The sequence below is a fragment of the Sphaeramia orbicularis genome, chromosome 5 (genome assembly GCF_902148855.1).
Source record: "Sphaeramia orbicularis chromosome 5, fSphaOr1.1, whole genome shotgun sequence".
NCBI classification, from domain to species: domain Eukaryota; kingdom Metazoa; phylum Chordata; class Actinopteri; order Kurtiformes; family Apogonidae; genus Sphaeramia; species Sphaeramia orbicularis.
The window spans coordinates 30,463,567-30,489,648 of NC_043961.1; the positions used below are offsets into that span (position 1 = coordinate 30,463,567).

The 26,082-nt window shown below is 37.2% G+C and overlaps 2 protein-coding genes across 2 annotated transcripts; one reads left to right on the forward strand and one right to left on the reverse strand.

The window, feature by feature from the left end:
- Positions 1-883: 883 nt before the first annotated feature.
- wdr77 (WD repeat domain 77) lies at positions 884-5,116 on the forward strand. Its single transcript, XM_030135393.1, has 10 exons — positions 884-1,241; positions 1,741-1,926; positions 2,017-2,158; positions 2,502-2,551; positions 2,896-2,966; positions 3,103-3,160; positions 3,339-3,410; positions 4,347-4,455; positions 4,540-4,608; positions 4,684-5,116. Exons 1-10 carry the CDS (start codon positions 1,133-1,135, stop codon positions 4,829-4,831), a joined length of 1,014 nt encoding a protein of 337 aa, XP_029991253.1. The 5' UTR covers positions 884-1,132; the 3' UTR covers positions 4,832-5,116.
- Positions 5,117-7,044: 1,928 nt separating this feature from the next.
- On the reverse strand, positions 7,045-20,210 carry LOC115420234 (pollen-specific leucine-rich repeat extensin-like protein 1). The gene is made up of 5 exons (XM_030135501.1): positions 19,844-20,210; positions 16,601-16,689; positions 13,606-13,696; positions 8,769-10,737; positions 7,045-8,185 (listed from the first exon to the last, which is right to left on the reverse strand). The coding sequence occupies exons 1-5, from the start codon at positions 19,920-19,922 to the stop codon at positions 8,086-8,088; spliced, it is 2,328 nt and encodes a 775-aa protein (XP_029991361.1). The 5' UTR covers positions 19,923-20,210; the 3' UTR covers positions 7,045-8,085.
- Between the last annotated feature and the right edge of the window lie 5,872 nt (positions 20,211-26,082).

The following is a 26,082-nucleotide window of genomic DNA, read 5'->3' on the forward strand; positions in this document are numbered from 1 at the left end:
ACAACTTTGGAAAAAATAGAAAAGTCAGCATTTGTCATGAATGAATTTATAGCCATCAAGGTTTTCTTGTGTGCAAATGTGAGTCATAAAGTACACATGTTGCTACGCTTCAAAAAATTAATAAAGGAATTTGCTATATTTAAAATACTGATGACAAATAATAAAACACAGACATTAAGAACATCTGATGTTGAAAACCAATATAGAAATAATTATGTCAAAAACAATATCAAGAGGTCATTTCAAGAAGTATTATAAAATCACAGGTAGTCAAATAGAATACATCATGTACATCAATGTGCCAGGTTGGTTAGTAAAGTAAAGTAAAGTAAAGTAAAGTTTATTGTCCCTGGGGGGGATAACTTCTGGTCATTGTGCTGCATTACATAAAATGAAAAAAAAATATACCTTCTTTTTAACGTAAGTAGAACCAAGGCAGTCAAAATTCATAAGCGCAGAAAAAACAGACTTGATAAATATATATATATATATATCTAGAATAGAATAGAATAGAATAGAATAGAATAGAATAGAATGCTCTTTATTGTCATTATACATTGTACAATGAAATTGGGGGGAGCTTCTTCATATCAGTGCAGCAATTTTAAAAGAGACAAAGTAGAAATAGTGCAATTTAAAAAGAAGTACAATAAGATAAAAGTGCAAAATGCTCTATGTACAAATGTGCAATAAGGCGTCTGAGGTAGAGGTATTCTAGTGCTTGTGTGTTGATCAAACACTGCCTCTACAAATCTAAGTTAATGAGTTCAACAGTTTAGCAGAGTTATGATAGAGTTTAATCAGCCTATAGATGGCACTAATGGCATATGAACGGCAAAAGCCACGAAGAAGAAGAAGAAGAAGAAGAAGAAACAGCCGATTTTACGTCAACGAAGAAGACGAGACTCAAGCCGGAAGTGTATGGTCATCTGTCCCATGTGTTGCTGTTTCCAAGTTCATTCATTTTGTAAAGTTAAACTAAAAATAACAAACTTTTAGCTTTTTTTACGAAATGCGTACGGAATTGTATTTATAGAAGGACGACAAAACCTCTGTTGTGTGGGCTCAAATACACTATTAGGAAACAGCACCACTAGCTAACGCTAGCGAAAACCCGCACCACTTCATCTGGATGAAAAGTGCAGTGGATACCAGCATGATCAAGGAAAACCGCTGGAACATCCCCCCTAATGCTCCTGCATGCATGGAGAAGCATCTGTGTTCGGCCCAGTACAGAGCAGGTGGGTTAGCTGATGGTGACACTGGAAACACGTGGTGCCGCTATTGTTGTTATTAGACTGCGTATGTTTACAGATTTGCAAGAATTTGATCGACAGTCCATGTGGTGTTCATATAATGCATGAGAGTAAAACACATATTAGGATGACCAGATCCAAACGAACTAAATGTGGGGAAAAGACGATGAATGAGTCAATGGGAGATCCTAACGTTATAGAGAGAGACATCTAATGATTGTAATGTCGAATTAATAATACACAATAAATAGCCTATGCAGATTAAAATCCTTTTAAATTCTGGGGTACTAAATGCAAATCTTTCAGTCACTATGAGTGATTATAGGATGTCTATTTGGTGTTAGTTCATTATGTCATTGCAGTGTTTAACCAAACTTTGCATCTCACAAACTTCAAATGAAGTGTGTAGATTGGGTGCACCTCACATGACACAAGTTTCCATTAACCATTATTTAACAAGACATCACATGATCTCTGTTCTCAGATGGCACCCTGCTGCTTGGTGCCTCCAGTCTCAGTGGCAGGAGCTGGCAGGGGTCTGTTTGGATCTACAGTGATCCTGAGCAGGCCCCCAATGAAGGATTCTGCAAAGCTGGTGTGCAGACTGAGGCTGGGGTCACAGATGTCCAATGGTTATCAGAAAAGGGTGTTGTTGTGGCATCAGACTCAGGTAAGACATTATACAAACCTTAATAATGAAGCACAGCGCTGGAGACATGACATTGTAAAATTGGATTTTGTTTGACTGGCTCCTGTGCAGGTGCGCTGGAGCTCTGGGAGTTGGCGGAGGATGAACGGCTGCTGGTGAATCGCTTCACCAAACATGAGCATGACCACATAGTTACCACAGTGAGTCCCATGTGTGGAGCAAATGGAGCTGTTACTGGCAGCATGGACTGTAGGTGAGTCTACTACTACTAAACTACTGTCTGTTTTCACATGCTAGGAATCAATTCTGGAATAAAACCCGAGACCTCTGGTTTTACTATTTAAATATACTTTGCTATTTAGTGCTTTATGCCTCTGCTCCAGGAGAAACACAGAGCACTAAATAGCAAGGTTCAAGCAGCTCAGCTTTGCATGGTAGTTCAGGAAATGGAAATTGAAATCTGTTAGCTTTGTCCTAATTTGTATGTAAACGGTTAAATATCTGAAGCAACCTTTTTACTGTCTCTTTTAAATTCTTACTTTTTTTTTGTATGTTCTCATCTGACTGCCCATCTTTTCCTTCTTTCCTCACTGCAGAATTAAAGTCTGGGATCTCAGTGAGGAAAGTGTAATCACAACCTACAATGGTAAGAGAGCATCTCAAAACTTTTTTCTGCCCATGGGTTTGTCTTCCATTCACCTAGTTGGATTCTTTGTAATTATGACCCATAATATTTTCTGTAATGTTTGTCCCCAGTTGACAGGATCAAATGATTCATTAGTGTTAGATAAATTATTTCTGTAAAAGAGATTATTATGGTTTTAACTGAATAGCTCATGTTTTTAGATGTCACTAAAATGATGGACATTTTTATGTAGATCTGGGCTATGCATTTGAAACATTCTCTTTTCAAAGAGTTCTTATCAAAATGGAAATGTGTTTCCAAAGGAGAAAGTAATAATATTTAAATCTTATGTTTGATTTCACCAGCTCACACCCAGTCACTCACTTGTGTGGCCTGCAGTCCTACAGATGAGTCTCTCTTCATCTCTTGTGGACAAGTAAGCTAACAAAAATGATGGAAAGTGGTGCAATTAGAATTTTTGATAAATAGTGTATAATACAGTACATACATGTATACATATACTGTATACAAAAAAACATTTGTTTTCATCCAAACTTATCATCACCTCTCAGGATGGCCGTGTGTTAATGTGGGACAGAAGGAAGCCAAACAAACCAGCATCACGAATAGGTGAGAAACATCTCCCAGCTTGAATTAAAAACATGACTACAATTGGAAAAGAATTAACTAAAAAACCTTGATGTGATTCTTGGAAACCAGAATCTATCTTTATCCTCTCACAGTGAATTCTTGGTGGTAGTTACTCTCTGGATTTGTTTTAACATTTTTCGTTGCTGTCTTGTTTCAGATTTAGAGTCCCCCAGCTGCGCGCCCACCACTGCAACCTGGCACCCGCACCACAGAAGCACTGTTGCTTTTGGTAAGAATCAGAATATTTTTTGGCAAATATGTTATATTGAAAAATATTATAAAATGTAGGTCAAGAAATAAAGCTTATATTATATTATTATGTAGCAAAACAAGAAAAGACTAGTAACATGTATACACACCCACCCTGCACCTCAGATCATTAGAATACTTTATTAATCCCAGGACAAACTGTTGTGTGTTACAGTTGCTTAATGCAAGTATAATCATGTTCTCTTTACATTTATTTTTTTATCATTAGACTGTAACTCCCATAAGCTGATGGATGGATGGATGGATGGATGGATGGATGGATGGATGGATGGATGGATGGATAATGGATGGATGGATGGATGGATAGATAGACAGATAGATAGATGGATGGATGGATACTTTATTATTCAGCAGCTTTGCATCCAGCACAAGAAGTCAAAAAAACAGACAGAACAAAACAGGCAGGTTAGTAACCAGGTTGACATTAAGGTCAGTATATACTATAAAAAACTTGCTATAGAACTTACTTGAAAAAATATTGCTAAAAAAAACTTACTCTAAAAAACTTCCTGTGCAATACTGTAAACAAAAGACTTCTAATTTAAAAATCTGTAGAAAATTAAATGTATTGTCAATGTACAGTATTTACACATTTCAGGGCACAGTGATTTAAGATGAAACACTGATTTAAAGTGATTGAACTAACAGGTATTCAACATATCATGTAAATAAAAGGAAAACAAAAGCAGAAAATTGTTTCAGATGATTAGTTTAGAAGTAGTTGTGCTTGTTTCTAAAGTAAAGAAACTTATTATTCTGAGAAACACAGAGTTAATGCACCAGGAGAAATAACAGTCTACATTATTACACAGAAACTAGTCTACTGACCAACATAACCATGGCAAAAAATGACAGATTTTTGGCACAGTTTTTGATGGTACACATTTTTCCTCAGGTGATGAGCTTGGTAGGGTCACTGTGAAGGACTTCCTTGGAACAGAACCTGCTCAAGTGGAGAAGGTTCATAGTCGCAGGATTAACAAGCTTGCCTTCTCCACGCATAGGTACAATCTAATACCATCACCTTCTGTCTGCCTTCTAATTTTGCTCTTTTTGGAAATATAACCTCTTTTTTTTTGCCTTCTCAGTGTCCCTTTGCTAGCCTCTGTTAGTGATGACTGTTCCGTTGCTGTCGTAAACTCTGAACTGCGGGAAATGTGAGTCTGTGACTTTAAACATCTCATCGGTCTCACGTGTCATTAAAATACTAACAGTCTATTCTTCTCCTGTAGACTAAGAGATAGGCGACACCAGGACTTTGTCAAGGGTGTCAGCTGGCTGCAGGGAGGCTCCAACACCGTGACGACCGTCGGTTGGGATCATGTTGTGCTTCATCACACAGTGGGTTCAGCGGCTGCTACTCCCAACTCCACCCCTTAGATCCAACACAGTGTCACACCTTGATAAAAATACTATGCCCCCTCATTTTTGAAGGGAGTCTGTGCAGATTAAGTTACATCACATTTGTCCGTGAGATATGGATTAGTGTTTTTGATGTTAGTACTCAAAGATATGGTCAATATTTCATTGTTTGCTGTTTTTACTCTGGCCCTGATGCAATATTCTCTTTTCATCTCTAACCTACTGTACTGCATTTACATTCAAGTCAATTTTTTTGGGATCATTTTACATTAAAGGTAACTTAATGTTGTAATAGCCAAGGCATTTTGACATATCTTTTTCTGTATTGTTTCTTACTTCTTAAATCCTTTGACACAAATTATATTGTATATTCTTCAAGGCATTAACTCCACTTTACTTTGAAATTCCTACATGTGAGGAGAATTATACATTGTTTTTGTGGAGTTAATGTTGAGGAAATGAATTTGTCTTATAACACACAGTTACTGAGACAGTTATGCAAGAAGGGATGCATTATCCATTCAGGTGTGAGGTGTGGTGTGTGGGCAGCAGGCTCAGAAGTTAACAGCATTACATGTAATTCCATCAGTGGCAGACAAGGTGTCACTGCTCTTATGTGGACTCGACCTGAATGCCACAGTCATTTTCAAACCCGACGTGCTGCGCCTAATAATAACTTGTGGTCAAGTGACAACGGCTTACTATAATTGCTTTAGCAAATACACCCTCTAACACTATCTGAGCCATTATATAAATACCTTTTTTTAAAGTATTATATTTGAAAACTTGACCACACTGTCTCACTTAAAGCTGAGGTATTTATTTACATTTCAGTCTGTATCTTATGAAGGTCAGACATAATGACTTACACTGTATAGCCAAAAGTATTTGCTCACCTGCCTTGACTCGAATATGAATTTAAGTGACATCCCTTTCCTAGTCTATGAGGTTCAATATGACGTCGGTCCACCCTTTGCAGTTATAACAGCTTCAACTCTTCTGGGAAGGCTGTCCAAAAGATTAGGAGTGTGTTCATGGGAATTTTTGACCATTCTTCCAGAAGCGCATTTGTGAGGTCACACACTGATGTTGGACAGAAGGCCTGGCTCTCAGTCTCTGCTCTAATTTGTCCTAAAGGTGTTCTATGGGGTTGAGGTCAGGACTCTGTGCAGGCCAGTCCAGTTCATCCACACCAGACTCTGTCATCCATGTCTTGATGGACCTTGCTTTGTGCACTGGTGCACAGTCATGTTGGAAGAGGAAGGGGCCAGCTCCAAACTGTTCCCACAAAGTTGGGAGCACGGAATTGTCCAAAATGTCTTGGTATGCTGAAGCATTCACAGTTCCTTTCACTGGAACTAAGGGGCCAAGCCCAGCTCCTGAAAAACAACCCCACACCATAATCCCCCCTCCACCAAACTTTACACTTGGCACAATGGGGTCCGACGAGTATCGTTCTCCTGGCGACCGCCAAACCCAGACCCGTCCATCAGATTGGCAGATGGAGAAGCGCGATTCGTCACTCCAGAGAAGGCGCCTCCACTGCTCTAGAGTCCAGTGGCGGCGTGCTTTACACCACTGCATCTGGGGCTTTGCATTGCACTTGGTGATGTATGGCTTGGATGCAGCTGCTCGGCCATGGAAACCCATTCCATGAAGCTCTCTGCGCACTGTTCTGGAGCTAATCTGAAGGCCACATGAAGTTTAGAGGTCTGTAGCGATCGACTCTGCAGAAAGTTGGCGACCTCTTCGCACTATGTGCCTCAGCATCCGCTGACCCCGCTCCATCAGTTTACATGGCCTACCACTTCGTGGCTGAGTTGCTGTCGTTCCCAAACACTTCCACTTTCTTATAATACAGCTGACAGTTGACTGTGGAATATTTAGGAGGACATTTCATGACTGGATTTGTTGCACAGGTGGCATCCTATCACAGTTCCACGCTGGAATTCACTGAGCTCCTGAGAGCGACCCATTCTGTCACAAATGTTTGTAAAAGCAGTCTGCATGCCTAGGTGCTGGATTTTATACACCTGTGGCCATGGAAGTGATTGGAACACCTGATTCTGATTATTTGGATGGGTGAGCCAGTACTTGTGGCAATATAGTGTATGTACATGAAGACAAAGTGCCACACATAATCTACAGATTAAACTTTCATTCATGAAGCTGTTATTTACTTACATTTTGGGAGTTTTATAAAGAGTTACTGGCAACATTGCTGCTTAATCTTTTTTTTTTTTTTTTTTTACCAAAAAACGATATTCTTCTAATTGGACTTTTTTTCTTACCTGTCCTTATGTTTTCCACTTTGCTGCCTTTTTCAGCCTTACACATTTAGAAACATTAGTGTCTAATTGGAAATGTGTCCACATCTAGGCCCATACTGATAGTATATCAAATATCAAAAATAAATCTGTGTTCTGTTTTTTATCAATATCTCTTGACACCAACAAAAAAAAGACCTGTAACTACTGCTTGAGTTTATTTTTACAGTTAGAGAATCTGTTGAACTTTTAATACACTTTAAATTGACTTTTTAAAAAATCAAAGTGACATGCATTCATGCAACTACATCTTACAGGATCTATATTCTGTTGTATTCTTATATAAATTTATATACAACTTCATGAGTGTAGCTGACATTGACAATAATTGTAACTGTAGCATAATAAATGTTATAGTACTACAGGTTCCATAATAAATATGAAAAGAAAGAGAGTCTTTCTTCATGTCAATGAAGGCAAATAATGTAACAGTGAAAAATATTCCAGCTATGGGAGCTGCAATTACACCATAAAACATATTGTCATCATACAATATCTATATAGTATATCATTATATCTTACAAACAAATGACTGATAGGCTAATGATTAGTCTTCTCTCAGCGTACAGTTTACAGTGATGAATAATCTAGATGAAAGACAGGTTATTAGAAGAATCTGATTCTGACACTGATAAAAAGTTGTGGTTGAAGAGGCAGCGCATACTTCTACACAGAATGAACAGCAGCAGCCAAAAAAAAAAAATGCCTCATCCATTCAACAGAGTTCAGAATAAAATGCAAAAACAGAACTGAAAATATTTTACAATGACAATGTTTTCTCCGGAAGTTGAGGAAGACATTCAGGGTATGTTTAAACAAGCAGACCATTGTTATATAGTATATATGCCAACTGCATTGGTGCAACTCATTTGTTCAAAGTGCTTTTTTTTGTACAAAGTCTTGATCCAAAAATCATATCTCACAATCACAAGCTATTCATATATCTCACGAAGACTCCCCTTTATGAATAATAGTAATAGGCTGTTTGGTTCCAGGTCGAACAGTAAAAGACATGCCATACTGACGATTGGACTGTGGTCCATTGCTGAAAAAGAAAAACAGACACAGAATTATTCAAACTATAGGATTAATGCCTTAAATTGACATGGATAGTTTAAACTTTTTGAAGTGGGATTGTAGGAAATACAAAACCTATGTTAAATCAGTGAGCACATCCATGTTTTGGGGAAACACACAGGAGCATCATCATGGAAGCTTAGTTTTATACAGTACTATTGTGGTTAGGGTCAGCTGTAAAAACAGTACATCAGCTACTTCAGAAGAAAAATACATCGGTTTGAGTGTACACTAAATCAAGAATATTTTCACAGCTTTATCTTACATTAATGGTTCTTTTAATATTTAGGCGTAAGGAATACTGAGTCCTGCAGTTGAGAAAATGTACTACCAACCCAAAGGGCTGATTGATGGGGGTATAAAGTGAAAATACTCTAAATATACTTGAACTGAAATACCAGTTTGGCTGCTGCCACTGCTGTCTGTGTCACTGCAATGGGGCTGCTTTGATAATGTAATGTTGGTAATACACTTATTGTACCTCATAAATCCCCTCTTCAAAACATACAAACTATCCCTTAAATGTCTCATGTTCAAGCACTGATCTTTACCTGGTGGAAACTTTTGTTGCGGATCCCTCCTGATATTTCTTGGCCACTTTACCCTCTAACTCCCGCATGTCCAGAGTGGCTGTTTTGTTGACCACAGGGTAATTCTTTTTCTGTGGCGTGACTCTGGGGACAACAGTCACTTTGTTGTCCTCATCAGACAAAGGGCTGCCCCAGTCATCAGAATTGGACTCTGTGTCATTTACAGGGTTTATTTTCTGGTCCATTTCTAACATTTTCTTTTGTAAAATGCTCAGCAGGGTGGCCTGGTTCGGTGATGTAGGTGTTGGAAGAGGAGTAAGAGCCATCTTGGGTTTGGTCTGGACTTGGGGCTTTGGTTTGACCTCAGTAATAGGAGGTGGGAGTTTGGGGATAGATGGAGGTGTGGGCTTTGGCGGAGTAGACAGACTTTGAAGTGGAGGAGGAGGAGGAGGAGGAGGGGGAGGAGTTACAGCTGGTGCCTTTTTTACAGGAGGATCAGGGGGAGGGATGGCAGGCGGGGGTTCGATGATTTCATCAAAATCATCAAACTCTGGTGGAGGAGGGAGTAGTGGGATGTTTAACTCCTCTTTAGTATTGTCAGATGGGGCAGATTGAGACTCTGCGTGTTGTTTCTGGTCTTCAAGGTTGTTTGCACTTGGTGATGTAACTGTTTCCATCTTACTGGGAGACGGACTTGTGGGCAGCACTTGATCCTTAACCAATGTGGTGCTCTGTAATTGTTTTGGTGCAGTTTTCACCTCTACAGGGCCAACGGACTTTGGACCTTCTTGTTGTCCTTCCTGAGAGCCTAGAGAAGGAGATGAAGCAGACTTTGGGATGACAACAAATGAATTGGGGCTCGAGTCACTCTGCTGAATGCTCAACTGCTCTTTTTTCTTCCCATGGTTTTCATGTGACAGAGATGGTCTGTGTTTTTCTCGCTCCTTTGCTGCCATTAAAAGAGCTAGAGGTGAAGCAGCAGGTCCATCGCGTACTCCGTTAGTTTCACTGCTCTTGAGGTTGCGTAGTTTTTGATCTATTATTGGGCTGAATTTACCTACATGAATTGGAGATTGTTCAGGTTTGCTCTGGATTTCTGCTTTATTATCCTGAATGCCATTTACTTTCTGAAGTTGGGGTATCACTGGACTTGAAACCGGGGGAGGTTTTTCTACTTCTTTTTGTGGAACTATCACTGATTTCAGCTCCTCGTTTGGCTCAGGTGGGGGTGGCTGAGACGGCTGGGGAACTTGTACGTTCTGCTTAAGATCCTGGACATCTTTGGGAACTGGTTTAGGTGCTGGTGCTACCTTAGGGCTTGTCCCATCCACTTGGACCTGCACTGGGACAGAGTTGACTGATCCAGAATCTTCCAGGACTAAGATCGGCTTGGGTCTTGGGTCTCGGTCCTCGTAGCCCCTCAGAATCGAGGGTTTAGGAATATTGTAGAGTTTTGCTGTGTTTTGGGGATTGAAGGTGGATGGTGTGGAGGTCTGGACAGGGGGGGGAGGGGCAGGAGTATGTGGGGGGGAGTCATGGTTGGAGATAGAGGACAGTCTAATAGGCTTCGGAGGTGGCGTCTTAAAAGTCTTTTGCTGCCTCTCAGTTGGAGGCTGTGGTGGGGCAAATTTTGGATGGTCAGGGACATTGGCTGGTGGAGGGCTAGAGGTGGATAAGGAAGATGCAGAGCCACTAGAGCAAGTGGATGGAGGCTTTGGTGGAGCCATTGGTGGAGGCTGTAAGAAGGTAAAATCCTCCTCTTTTAGGGAAGTGAACGTTGCAGCAGGTTGTTTAGGAGCAGGCAGTGGAGGAGGTTGAAGGGCTGCCAGGTCCAGACTGTTGAGGTCACCCATGAAGTCTGGGGGAGGAGGGATAAATACCTCTGGAGGCGGCGGTGGTGCAATGGATGGAGGTGGAGGAACAAAAATCTCCCCCTCCACAGGGTCAGTGACGGACATAACTGATCCATTTGACAACTGCTCTCCAACAGCTATGAAAAGAAAGACGACAATAAATAAGAGTTAGTGCTAATGTGTGAATCTGCAAAAACAGCATTTATCCCATTCTGCCATTTATCATATTCCAGGTCAACATAAGGAATACTTCACATGTACAATAATTTATCAGCTTTAGCCTTGATTAAGGACGCACTTACCATGTCATCATTTATACCACACAATGTTCATGCAATGTCACATTTACAGTCGCGGAAAAAATTATTAGACCATCAAAAGTCATCAAAAACAATGGTTATGCAATCAAGTAGTAACTCCTGTGTGTATCATGTGACTAAAACAGACAGAAAAGAAAACATGGAATGCCTAAAAACACTGTTTTTGGCAGTACAATGCCATAGCTATTGATGTAAGAACTGAAGTGATTTTGGTTATTATCAAGAAAACCATGGAAAATGGTTAGATATCAGCTCTGAAATTAAACTCTTATGAGCAATTTTTGTTATCATTATATTTGTCCAAATAAATGTACCTTTAGTTGTACCAGGCATTAAAATGAATTAGAAATTGAAGAAAACAAGGATGGTCTAATGATTTTTTCCGCAACTGTATTTTCATCCTTAGTTGCATTCATTTTTCATCCACATCTTGAATTGGTGACAAGAGAATCGGACCTCTGTGTAAACTCCTCTCCACAGAGTCTCAAACGGGTTCAGGTCTGGACTCTGTGGTGAAAATATTGTCTTTTGCTCCCTGAACCACTCTGTCACAGTTTGAGCCTGATGAATCATGGCACTATGTCTTATCCTTACGCTCTCTGTTTAAGAAATAAGAATCTACCGCTGCATCAGTTAAAGGGTTAAAGAACTGAAACATATGAATCACTGCAGTTATCCAGTGGAAGGATTTGAACTATTTGTTAGTTAAATCCAGGTGGTGACTGTTTTATCTGTGCTGTAAAAAACACACTATGAAGAGTACAAAATATCTTGAGTTCCTAAAATCATTTCAGACACAATTATACTTCAAATTACAGGGGATGAAATCAGGAGGAAAAACCACCAGAATTAGAAAATGCACACCTTCCTTCCTCTTCAAATGACTAAATATAAAGATACATTAACATGATGTTGTTTCATGCTGTTATGGAAAAGTGAATCCCCTTTTGAAGAACAATCACACCCCAGTCATGGCTGATGAAATCTGATTGGTGATTGGCAATTACAACAGCAGTCAGTCACATATTTAACACCACCACTGCCTGTCTGCAAACATCTGTGATTGGACAAAATCTGGGCATCATGAAGTAAATTGTCTACAGCCTAAAAACACAGGCAAAGAGTTGATTCAGAAGTCTCTCAGAGCATGTGTTTATTCCTGAAATGTAATTAAGGCCCAGTGATGTTAAAAATATTGCAATAATTATAACTATTGCCAAATGAGTGTTTATTTTGTTTATATTTTCAGCTAGAACACTTTTTACTTTTTTATTCAATTAGACTCCTGCACATTTAAGTAACTTTATCTCGACTGTTTTTAGAGCTGCACAATATATCGTTTGAGCATTGTCATTCCAATGTATGTGTGTGCAATAGTCACATCACAGGTCCTGCAACGTAGGAGGCAAATGAACTCGACATGTACTCAACTAATTTCAGCCTGGGTACCTGAGACACACTGCACGCAACGATCCACCATTTACAATCATTCTTAATCAGTTTGCTGAAACAGACCACACCCCTTGCACATGGAGTGAGTCGCTGTTAACAACATTGAAAAATGAGCAATGAACAGGAGAAAATCACCGAAAACAAACACTTGATGCCGAAAAGAAAAACAACTTGAGTGATCTGGAATTATTTCAGCTGCAAGAAGGATGATATTGAAACGCGTGTTCTGTGTCGGCAGTGCCTTGCACCTGTTACCACAACAAGAGGAAACACAACTAATTTGTTTGACCATTTATGTTGGCACCACACAGCTGTTATATCCTCCTGAGTAGTTTTTCATATCACAATATATATCCCAAGGTAAAAAAAAAATTGCTATCTCAGTTTTTTCCAATATTGTGCAGCCCTAACTGTTTTGAATGTTTTACCTTTAAATTTCTGAAATGTTCACCTTCTTACCTGGTGTTTGTCATGTTCTGATGGTAAAGAACAGTTTCAATCCACAAATAATATGGTTTCTTTAACTTTTACTTAGAGCCAAAAATCAGCCTTTACAATGGAGAGAAATAATTTAACATTTACCATGATAATGATTGACCATAACTAATACCAAATTTTTCATCATGATAACAGTCTGTTTCAGTTTATGAACTGAAACTGTGGAACGGTCTGAACTATGACTTGAAAATGTTCAGAAAGGAATTGAGGAGATTATTACAAAAGAGGTAGGTAATAAAAGATTTCAGTCTTTGCTGTTCTGTCTTTCTCTGTGATGGAATATGTGCAATAGTTTGGAACAGGGGAAATGGGATTAAGTTAAACTCAGCCGAAATGTAATATCAAAAAAACAACAAAAAGAAATATATATATATATCATATGAAATACACAGATTCTCAACTACTGCTTGAAATTATTACTGAAGGGTTCCATCTTTGCTGATGTCTTAAATTATATGTAATTATTTCCACCATTTTCTCTAATATACAAACACTCCCATTGTGTAAACATGCTTGCCATCTGGTATGGATGTTCACAAAGGTTATTGAGCAATGTCCTGGCCAAACATTTACCTGCCCTGCATTTTCAACCCTTTATGGCGACATTCAGATTACTGCGATCCATCAACTGAGCTCGAGCAAAGGCACCACAAGTGATCAGAGTGTAAATAATATAACTCTAGACTTTGCCAGGTCAAACTTAAAAGTACATATTTGAGGTAGTTCAGCGCTCACCTGAACTGTTGATCTTTGGACCGTTCATCGAGGGGAGAACGGGGACTTTGGGTGTTGGGACAGCAAACCCTTGAAAACTGTCAGAGGTGGACTGAGGAAAAAAACAAACACAATCAGACTGCTGACACTTTAAAGGGGTGATATTTTTCTTTTTTAAATGGAATTATGCATTTTAAAACATTTCCCTGTGGTTTACGTAAACTGTAAACGCTATACTTGGGTCTGAATTCTTCATTAATTCAACTCCACAGGTCCATCTTCAAACTTATTTCTGAGTAATGACACCAGAAAGGTTGTTTTGAGCGCTGGCCCTTTAAATGCAAATGAGCCACTTCACACCCCACCCCCTCCAGGCTGTTGACCGTGCTTTCTGTCCCGTTCAGCCACTTGTGTTCGTTAATTCAATCAACAACTGAATATTTTAGGTAATCAGTTTGAAGTTTAGACAAATTTTCAGTATGGACTACAATCACTGCTGCTGATAAACAATTATGTCATACTCAGAGAAATGTTTGTCGGAAGTCTTGACCTTATATGTGCAAATGTTGTGACATAACTAGTTAAAGATGCAACAAATTAAGCAACAATTAAAACGGATTACAGAAATGCACTCGATTTTTGCCAAAATGAACATAAAGATAGCTTTGCACCACCTGGAGGGTTCAAATGCAAATGTTTTGAACTATTAGGGTCCAAATACACAAATAAATGTACTAAAGAGAAATAAAAGTGGATTTAGCAAAATATGAGCCCTTTAAGAAACAAAGCATTGTTTGAGAACAGTGGTAAAGAAGAGGTAGATTCAACCTGCTGTAATAGCTGTGAAACATTTTTTTTAGTATTCACCCTGAAAGTGAACAAACCAGTTTTCAGCTCCTGCCAAGTTTGGTGTTCTTTTGAAAACAGCTTAACCCAAGTTCTCACATCTAGGTGTTTTCAAGGAAACTCAAAGATGGGTTTTTCTACTCCTCACTTCCACATACTTCAGCCATGAGGAATTTCAGATGAATCAGAGGATACACCTATTATTCAACACGTTGTTTCATATTAAAGTAGGGCCTGTCACTTAGATACCGGTGTGTTTGTGTATGTGTGCTTGAGAGAGAGGAAAAAGATGTGATGTTCTCATCTGTGCTCAAACGTCTGTGTTGACACAATACAAGTCAATGAGTGTTGAGAGGGTTATGTCCTTCAGAAGGGCAGGAAATCATTTCAGGAGCAAGCAGTCTAGTTTTACTGCTGTAGCTCATGTAAATCCACTGCACTTATAGAATCTGTAATAAACTAAGAAGTTCACAACAGTTTCATTTAAAGAAATATTTTAATTCAAAGGTGCTGATACACTTCTCCACATGTTTAAGTGTGTTTTAGAGACATCTCATGTGGTAAATGAGCAGACTACTGTTTGAGACATAGTAACACATTACTGTAACTTGTCAAAAATGCAAATCATAATGTTTTATGTATAATGTAACTTATTATGTGTGATAGCTTTGCATTACTTTTCTAACAAACTGTGTCCATAAACCTGAAAAAAATCTTTAAAACAAACTAAATATTAGTCGCTTATACTAAAAGTTCATCAACATATGTCGTGTTAAGATTTAAATATTTTATATCTACAAACTTCGCAGATCACAAACAACAAACTACAGGAAATGAAAAATAGAAAATATAATTAATCACTTAAGTTTTATTAATAACTGAAATTTAGCTAGACCTACATGTTTTTTCTGTAACTATAACAGATTAGGACTGCATTTGCTTTGTAATTTATTATATTACTTGTATTAAGTTATTCTCCAACAATGATGATAATCTCTTCAAGTCAGAACAAATGACAAAAGTGCTGGTTAGCTAATGTTTTCATATACATGATAAAGTGTTCTTACACATACATATTGGTTTATGTACATTTATATGATATATTTATAAATCTTCCACTAGCAAGAACCTGAAAAGTGAATGTATTATAATGTGAGACAAATATTCCTTTCCAAAAAACAGGCAAAAGCGCTATATCTTGAAACCTACAGCCAACCAGCATTTTGCACTTAATTTTTCTTTATTAGGGACTCAAACTTGGCAAGGTTTTACAACTTTTATTCTGGAGGAATTTTACTTATAGACCAGTGTAATCTACAATTTTAGAGCATGTTAATATCAAAAACAAAGACAGCATTAGCCTGATATTATACCTTTAATGACACCAGCGTTACTGTGATAAGAATGATTAGATACGTGACGCTTCTTAAAAACTTGTGAACATTGTACCACGAGTAGAGGGTGTGTCACTAAAAATGCAGAACAAATCGGTTTGATTTCGTGTGTTTGTTTCCTGCTCTATGACTCACTTTCATCTGTCGCAGCAGACTGAGCTGACCTGCCTGTGTACTTCTGGGTGTGCCACATCCAACACATGCCAGACACATTCAAAGAACACTCCCGAACACTGAGGTGTGTGAACCACGACGCAGATGAACTTTTATTTATATCCATGGCGCGACAACATAACAAGATTGTTACTGTCACACAGGGAGGGTCTGTTTCTGCACATTAGATCAGAAGGATTTGGGGATGAAGTCTCTTTCTGTTTTTTTTTTTTTTTTTTTTAAATTAGATATGGAGGGCACCATCACCCCGAGAAAGTCAATGTCACCACTCTCTCTTGAGTTTATTATAGACACTTCAGATTATCAAAAAGGTAAAGGAGTTATAAATGATTACTTAAACACTTGTATTACACAATCATTTCCACAGATTTGCACGTCATGACCCAATGCATATGAAAGTAAACCCAGATTCAAATGCAGCCTGCAGATCAAACATTAAACTCTACTTTATCTTATGCAAATGATAAAGGAGATACAGAGCTTAAGATCAACTGAACCATAACTTTCAGGTGAATGACAGGATAGAGGCCTTTCAGATCATACTCCCATATCCTCTATCAGAAATACGATGATAAATATGACTGCTTCATTGAGATACTCACAGCATGATGTTTAACAGTCGGTCTGGCCCGGACACTGGCGGTCCCTGATTCCGGGATCGCCGACGACTCCAGCACCAGCTCCACGTTGTCTGTGAAAATGAAAAAAATCAGAAATCAACAACTTCACAAATTGCTGAAAGGCCACTGAGCAGCACTGTAACCCTTGGTAACAGAAACGTGTCCAGCTATCTATTGTTCTTCTTTCATGACAAGTTTGGTACATTCTGGTCATTGTGTGGGTAACAGGACACTGTGTGCTCTGAAGTGGCCAGAAACGGTCAGTCAGTGTGATGACACTGTGGAAGTGCTGTGAAAGGTTTGTTGTTGACAATGAATGACACAAGAACAGACTTAATGCTATTGTGTTGAACTTAAAGCATGATGATTATGGTACCAACCAACTAAAGTTTATTCCATGAGCATAATTTGAAGAATAGCACACAATAAACTGATGATACTCCCTGCTTGGCAAATTGTGTTTACCGAATTCACGTCCTTCAATATTTAGAATTTTTCGTCTTAGAGGACAGAAAAACAAAGTGATTATGCATCTTAATAATGTCTTTAACATGTCAGTTGTTTGTATCCTTAACCCATAAAGACCCAGTGTTACTTTTGTGGTAGTTCCCAAATGATTTTTTCTTTATATTTAACCATTTCTAATTGATTTATTACCATTTATGATAATATTATCCTCTGTATTTTGCATTTTTCAGTGTAAATCATGTATTTTCCTATATTTAATTCACTGATCATGTAGATGTTCATAAATTCAAAGGTTATTATATCAGAAACAGAAAAAAAAACACCTGAAGAAAAAGTGACTTTTTTAACAAAGATATCAATAACTGAACGTAAAAACGAATGTTTCCATCTACTGTTATTGATCAATCTCCAAGGGTTTTACTGGTGAATCAATGTTGTAGAAGATGATGGTGTTTCCACGGTAACTATGGAGCCTCTGAACGTCCAAATGGATCATATCTGATGATCATGAAAAGACGACAAACTGCATTTTATGCCAATTATTTACATGTATTGATAGGATTAATGGACCTGAAGTTATTTAACATTTTAGATCAGTAGATGGTTTTGGTCACCGGTGCCTTTATGGGTTAATAATGGAGCACTATACTCTCCTATTTTGTGTTTGAAGTGACTTGAGAGTAGACCTAGAAGTACTTTTCTGGTGACTTGTACTGAACTTTTCTCTTTCCTGAGTGATTTATCACCATTTATTACAATATTATCTTCTGCATTTTACATTTTTCCTCAAAAAGAAAGTATTTTGTCAAATCTAGTTCACTGAAATTTAATTCACTTATGTAGATTTCCATAAAAGATGAGAGTATATTCATAGGTTATTATGTCAGAACAGACAAAACTGAATATAAAGTGACTTTTTCAGCAAAAAGCAAATAAAAACAACCGTCTACAACCACAGCCATTTATCAAAATTCATGGGTTTTATGGCAGATGATGATGGTGTTTCCATATATGCTACCAAGCCTCTGAACATCCAAATAAGACACATCTGATGCCACTGAAAAGCTGGAAAACAGCATTTCACCTGAATTATTTAAATATATTGATAGGCTTAGTAGTTCAGAAATGATTAACCATTTTAGTTCAGTGGATGCTTTGGATGTTTAGGTCTTTGAGGCTTGAATTCTTCATTGTTAATGGCGAGTGACCAGCATGTCTCACCTACGTCAAGCTCAAATCAGATGACAAAAGGTGACATGAAGGTAAAAAAAACACTGAAGCAACAACTTAAAAGCTGAATGTCTCCTCATTTCCAAGTACAGACAATGACACAAGCCTCCTGTTAAACCATACAGTGCATGATAACATCAGAGGTCAGTGACGCCGGTGAAAGAAGTGAAATTTAGGAGCTGTACATTCCTCTGTGTTTCATTCCAGAGTCTGTCATGTTGTTTGTCCAGTAAGTGAGCGCTGAAAGCTACTTGTCACCGAGAGTCATTTAGTCTGTTCTGTCAGTAACACTTTTCACATCAGGGCTGAAGAAAGATCAGCCAACATAAACCAAAACGCAAAGTGTTTTCTCTGCACTTCTCAATTTGTAAAACAATCCTCCTCTCCCTTTGATGTTCAAGTACTTTCCTCTATCCCAACAAAAATATTCAAGTCACTATATGATATAACAAACAAATTCCCTATGGTGTTAAACCAGTCTAACCAAATTATTAGTTTGCTTATTGTGCTCCGTGCTGATTTCAATAATCAAATGTTGCGGCTTTTGCATAGCAACTGCTCTTGTTTCCTGGTCTTGACAATCAAATGCAACTCCCTTATGGAGGCCTGGGTAATATATCGGTGAACTGATAAAGACGTGTAAGAGACGATAATGTCTGAGATTGTGCTACTATAGATATCACTTCATTACTGTAAAGTTGTCTTAAAGGTAGTGTGACACTTTGCAGATGCACATGTTTATTCAGAGGCCACTTCATTTTCAGGAGCTTTTATCGACATAACACATGGAGTTTGAATAGTTAACAGCATGTTTTCTTATATTTATGAATATATACATGAATTTATGAAGTACTGCATATAACTGTATAATGTACTGATAAGATAAAGACTTAAGGCTCAAGATCACAAATGACAGATCTGTACAAAATACAGCGCTATATGTTGTTTGACCCTGAGTTTGACTCCAAAAAAATCCCTGAAGGGCAAAGAAAAATAGTTGAAACCGCAGAGGAAGACTCCCTCATCCTTGACATACAACACGAAGCAGTTTATATAGAAAATTCACAGAATCAGCCAGCGGTTGTCACATTTTGTCCTCACATAAACTAGTCTCATCTACATCTCTAGGCAAAAATGAAACACAAGCAGCTGTTTTAATACATTCAATTATATATATTATTATTAGATGTCATGTTAAAATACATCTGATTGACTCTTGAGTGAGTTGTTTTGTCTGCTGCACCTGAACCAATCCATAATCCTAAATTTCCTCTTTGGCAACACAGTATTAAACTATATAAACAGAAGACCAGTGTGAGCCAGATATGTACTGATGAAGTCTAGACCAGGTGTTAAACACTGTTAAGATCCACTTATATAAAGGGCTGTAAAGTCTACATATGGCAGCTCCAGCCTGAACACGTTTCTTCTGTCAACAGCAGGTACAAAGGTCATGTTATTCCTCAGTAAATCGTTCATGTAAACTGCTGTTGTTCATTTTTTCGGCCTGGATACTGTTGTACTCACCCATCTCCTTCATTTTCACATTGGTGTCAAACAGAGACTGGTTCTTTCGACCCAGAAAATTCAACGTTCCCCTCTTCATTATGGGTATTTGTGAGCTGAATAAGTAGACAGGGACAGGAGTTACTGACGCATTCTGATCCAACACAGGTAAATCCGACCCAAACAGGTGAGTGCCTCTCCAGGACTTTTGACGACAGGTGCAACACCGGCTCCAAGAAAACCTGATTCCAGTGGTTTAGGGAAAAGACAGGCTGAGAAAATGGAGGTAACCCCGCCTACTCTCCTTTCATTGTGCCTCCCTGTTCATACACTCCCAGCAGGTGAGGCCTCTGACACACCAGCCCTCCTTTTCATCCACATTCCAGCACAAATCTCACATGCGTACCTGTGCACCAGCCCCACACACAGGACTTCGTGGGTGGATGCATGTAAAATCAGTGTGTCATCTTTGTTTATATCTAAATCTGTTCTGGTCTGCTTATATGGCAACAGTGACCAACAGGAGCAGTGGTTTTACTTAGTGTTTATGGACCTGGAATAAACAGAAATGTGACTCATAAATGGGCTCACTGTGGCCAACTTTATATGGAAATATTTGGATATTATATCTGTGTAACTTCATAGATAAAAACATAAATATCATTCTCAAATCTCAAAGATAATAGTTACTCTCAAATATAAAAAGAATAAGAAAGTTCAGTAAGAATGAAGACTTAAATGAAACTGAACATAACTGAACAAATAAACAAAATACCATAAAATGATGATAACAATAAATCTTTTCAAAAGATAATGTAAGAAAAAAATGTTTTTCAAAAAGCAAAAAATTAACAAAATTGAACAAAATCAGCAAAATGAACAGAACATGAACAAAATAAAGAACAAAATAATGAAAAAATAGGAAAATATCCAAAATTGAACAAAAAAAGGTACAACACTAGAAAACCGCTCGTAGAGCGCAGACCCCCACCAAGGCAGATCAGTGCCCCACCCCCCCCCCCCCCCCCCCCCCCAGTCACCACCAAAATTCAAAATTTAATCATTTGTTCCTTGTGCCAGTATCAACATTTCCTGAAATTTTCATCCAAATCCGTTCAGAACTTTTTGAGTTATCTTGCACACAGACAGACAGACAGACAAACCAACACCAGCAAAAACATAACCTCCTTGGCAGAGGTAATAAGCAACTAAAAATTAACAATATAAGGAACAAAATAATTGTTTGTTCACAAAGACAAATGTTGGCTAAAGATTATGTTTATATGGACATATTTGGATATAATACCTGTGTAACTTCATAGATACACATTTTCTCAAATTTAAAAGATACTTGTTACTCTCACATATAAAAAGAATAAGAAAGTTCAGTAAGAATGAAAACTTACTGTAATGTGAAACTGAACATAACAATTGAACAGATAAACAAAATACTATAAAATATTAATATTAATAAATATTTTCTAAAGATTAATGTAAGAATTTTTTTTTTTTTTTCAAAAAGCAAAAAATGAACAAAATAATGGAAAAAATGGGAAAATATACAAAACTGAACAAAAAAAAGGTACAACATAAGCAACTAAATAATAAATAATGAACAACATAAGGACCAAAATAGTTGTATTTGCTCAAGAAGACAAATGCAGGATAAAGAGGATGTTTATATGGACACATTCAGATATAATATCTGTGTAACAGACTAGATGAACACATACATATCATTGTGCATTTTGTCTCATCAAATCTAAAGAATACTAGTTAATTTAACAAATACAAAGAATGAAAAAGATAATTAAGAATGAAAATTTTGTTTAATTTGACCTAATGGAGTGAAAACCATCATTACTGTCTAAAAAATGAAGGACGTAACTGAACAAACTAGATAGATAGATAGATAGATAGATAGATAGATAGATAGATAGATAGATAGATAGATAGATAGATAGATAGATAGATAGATAGATAGATAGATAGATAGATAGATAGATAGATAGATAGATAGATAGATAGATAGATAGATAGATAGATAGATAGATAGATAGATAGATAGATAGATAGATAGATAGATAGATAGATAGATAGATAGATAGATGTACTTTACTTATAACATGGAAACAACCAGTGATTCACATTCTTTTTGTGGATTTCCTCCCAGTTTGGTCGACGTTTGTGATTCCTTTGGACCTGACTCAGATTTTCTTTTCAAACTCATTTTCTCAGTTTGACAGACATTTTCTGAACATGTGGGACAACGCTGAAGGAAAAGATAAATACAGAGAACTCAGGTGTAAAGGATGTACAGCCATAAAAACATAGATTAAACAGAATGTCCATTCTGCCTTTACCATAGTCACTCAGCATCAGTCATGTTGTGTTTGTTAATAAACTGGATGAAACATACCATTCCTATTATAATTGTCTCTTTAAGTCTATTACAAATCCATGTCAACATTTATGACCTGTAGCTCATGGCCTTATTTACGGAAAGCTGGTGAAACATGTGACCTGTAAGGATGATGTCAAAGAGCCCCAGCTAAAGAGGATCAGGTCTGTGTAAAGCCCCTGACTGACCTGACCCCTGACAAACTACAGACTATGATGGCAACCACCGACACATGGGTGAAGGGGGACCTTATGGCCTCAGAGCCCAGGAGGTTAATGTCAGTGTCTGAGGATGTTTACACTGGAAAACAACCAACACATTCACTCAGCCACATTTAGTTCCATGTGTGTATTGGATATTTATACTATGAATGAATATTTTCACAGTACAAGATTCTCCATTGCTACTATTTTGCACCTGTTTGTCTTTGTAAATGGGTTTGTTTTGGAAATGTAAAAGCTGAGACTCTTTTATTCATGCAGTGTGAACTTACCCTCTGGAAACATATCTGTGCCTGAATCAGTTCACAGTTGTGAGATAGGATTTCCAAATATACTTCTTCCATTTCCATGACAGGTTTTATATCAGCCACCAGAGCGATCCTTCATCCCTGAAAACCCAAGTTGGACCTGAATGTAGAGAACTGAACTCTCATTGAGTAAATTGACTAATTACTGAGATCAGATACTAATGAATTTTTAAAGATTTTAACCCTTCAAAATAACAAGATGTTTTTGTCATGATCTCACCATGTTCTCAGATGAAACATAAATTATATAATCATTTTTGTTTTTTATCAAAGGAGAACTTATGCAGACACTCTGACAACTTTGCTGTAGCAGCATTTGTGTTCTCGATTTATTTGGTAATTTTGTCTTATTTGTTTTCTACAGTACTGTTCAAAAGTCCTGGTCCAATATGAAGTTTGTACGTTAAGTAATGTTCTAGTGACCACACATATACACATATGCATTTCTCAGTCACTGTATTAAGATTTTATTGTGGACCAGATCTTTGGAATAATCTACGACCTGAACTTCAATCAACATCTTCTTTATCATTATTTTAAAAAGCATCTGAAAAGGACTCTAATTTATGAAAAAATGTACGGCTGTATATCATTTGATTTGTATTTCTAGTGTTTTTACTTTAGATTATCATTTCAATTATATCGAATTTTAATTTTTTTGTTTTTTTTGTTTTTTTCCTGTGTATTGTTTACTTCCAGGGCAGTATTTACACAAGCCTTTTATGGCTTCCATCCTCTCCTGCACAATGGTGTTACTTGTGTGAAAATTGTTTCTAAATTTTTCTCTTGCTGTCTATGATGTGCAAATAAATAAAATAAAAAAAAATAAAAAGATACAGTCTGGATATATGGGAAACATGAACAGCATTAAAAACAAAAGGTTCGGTAAGAGAAGTTTACACCATGGAGAAAATAACCCATTGGCTTAGAATGAGAGAAAGTGTCTTTGTGACTAAGTGGGAGAAATGGACACAGTATGACAGTGAATGATGCTTAAGGATTGACAGACTCAAATATATGTACCTTATTTTGGATGATAGAGATCGGTAACCATGACTTATTTCTTCTGTTTTTGTTTTTTTACTTAACACATCTGTTCTGTTTCTCTAACTCTACAGTGGAATACATAATTTGAATACGTATCTCTTTGTTAAAATGTGAAAAATTTCAATAAAATGTATCAAAAAAAAAAAAAGTTCAGGAGAAAAGCAGCTTTAAAAAGACATTCAACATGTCTTCAGGCCTTTTGTTCAGGGCATATGAGATTTACTGACATTAATTTTCTGTTTATATCAGGTTTCATTCAATATGTGTCAGATGTTTCTAACTTTCTGTGTTGCTTTGATTGAACGAAGGATATTTATTTATTTTGTCAATCAGTTAGTTTCTTCTTTTTGTTCAGTCATATGTAACCTTTGTGATGATGGCCTTCACCAACACTGTTAATATAATGCTGTCTTGTTTTTATCTGTACTATTTTTATTTTGTTTTTTTAAGCAAAAAACTCAATAAAATAAACTTTAGCAATAAAAAGGCTTGTGAGACCCATTCAACTGCTGAATCTACAGTTCAATACAGTGTACTTTATACAAACCTCATTTATTTTTTGTGCTATGTCATCCATAAAAAGTTGTAACTCTACCCCAACAGTGACCACAGTCAAATATTATTATAGATATACAGGTTTAGAATCTGGTGTAGACAATTTACACCATGTTACACGAACATCTCTAAACACTTCAATTAAAAACATCAATTAATGTCAATGTTCATTCAGAAGCATCTTTTATGTTTTTTTGCAGCACATAATCACCCATTAGACATATGACAATAGGAGCATAGGACAGATATTCACATGTAAATGTAGATTATGTCTGGGAAAGTGAATGTGCACTAAGCTTGTCTCTTTGTGTGTTACATAATACTGGGTTGTTTAAATATACACCCAGCACAGTCATTTATTTCAACCTCTTTGCCACAGTCACAGTGTTTTTGTTGAGTCTGTGCGTCGCACCTCTACCCAGTCGTCCTGGAGACAAAGCAGACTGGTCCATCCAGTTCCTCCACGCTCTGCTGGTTTAATGCCGACTGATGCTGGATGAAATGTGAAGAATGTGCTGTGAAGAAGGTGCTACACTTACAGCTGCACACAAACCAGGAGTACATCAACTACACACTGCAGTACTCACCTGCTAATGACTTCTTAGTGTTATTCTTTATTTTATGTAAGGGTCATCAAACAGATATCCAAAGTATAGCTGATAATGTAACAACATAGTTTTTCCAGCATTCTATGTAAAAATTAAACACCTATGAAAAGGAAATGCATCAACAAGAACAGCATGAAATCATACCAATGTCATTACAAGTATAATTTATGAATCTGTCACCTGACATGATGGTGTATTCATGTATTTATTTACTTACTGTTCACCTTTACAGTGTGGACGAGGTTTTTCTCGAGTGATGAATTAAAGTCGTATACCTTTAATTGCATAATATAACACTTAACCCTGTTGGAAAGAGTTGTATCATGTTTTATTTGAATCATACTGGAATACACAGTCATCAGTATAATTACTTTTTCTTTTGAACTTCTGCTTTTTATCCTTCTGTTCCCAGGCAGCTTTACTCGCAAATCACACAACAAAAGACTGCATTTAACACTCCAGTTTAATGAGGCTTGAATGTATTGAAATGGAAATGAAACTACAGGTTATGAAGGCGGTGGTTTCAGTTTGATCTGTTGCATTTTTCCAATGAATGATGTGTGGCGATTGTGAAACAAAATGCTCCTGCAGGATTTTCAACCTCCACCAAGGCCGTCGTCCACTCTTCTACCACAATACAACTAGACCTTAAATGATTTCTGTAGCGTAGAAGTCTCAGTAAACATAAACAAAAATAAAATGTTGGGCGCCAGACAGGAGAAGGGTTAAATTACCTTCAACATGTCAAATTTATTACATATTTAACTTAAATGTGAAAGAAACAAAAAAACCCAGCTGCTCACTTCATTGCTACAAAAGATATGTCAGATAACAGCGTAAAATTAAGGTTTCTTAATTTTCTCAATTTTAAATCAGCAACTCAAAATCATCATCATCAAAACATTTCTAATTATTCATCAACACAAACAAGTCTTAAATCAGGAATTAAAAGGTAAATTAAACAGACATTAAATTAAACACAGGTACTCAGTCTCAGAAAACAATAGGTTTTTCTTTTATAACTCATGTAGGTCAAGAGGGAGGATGAGTGTGCAGGGGTGTATGTATGTAGAGTGAGTGTGCAGGGGGTATTGTTCGAAGGTCTTCAAGGTCCTTCAGT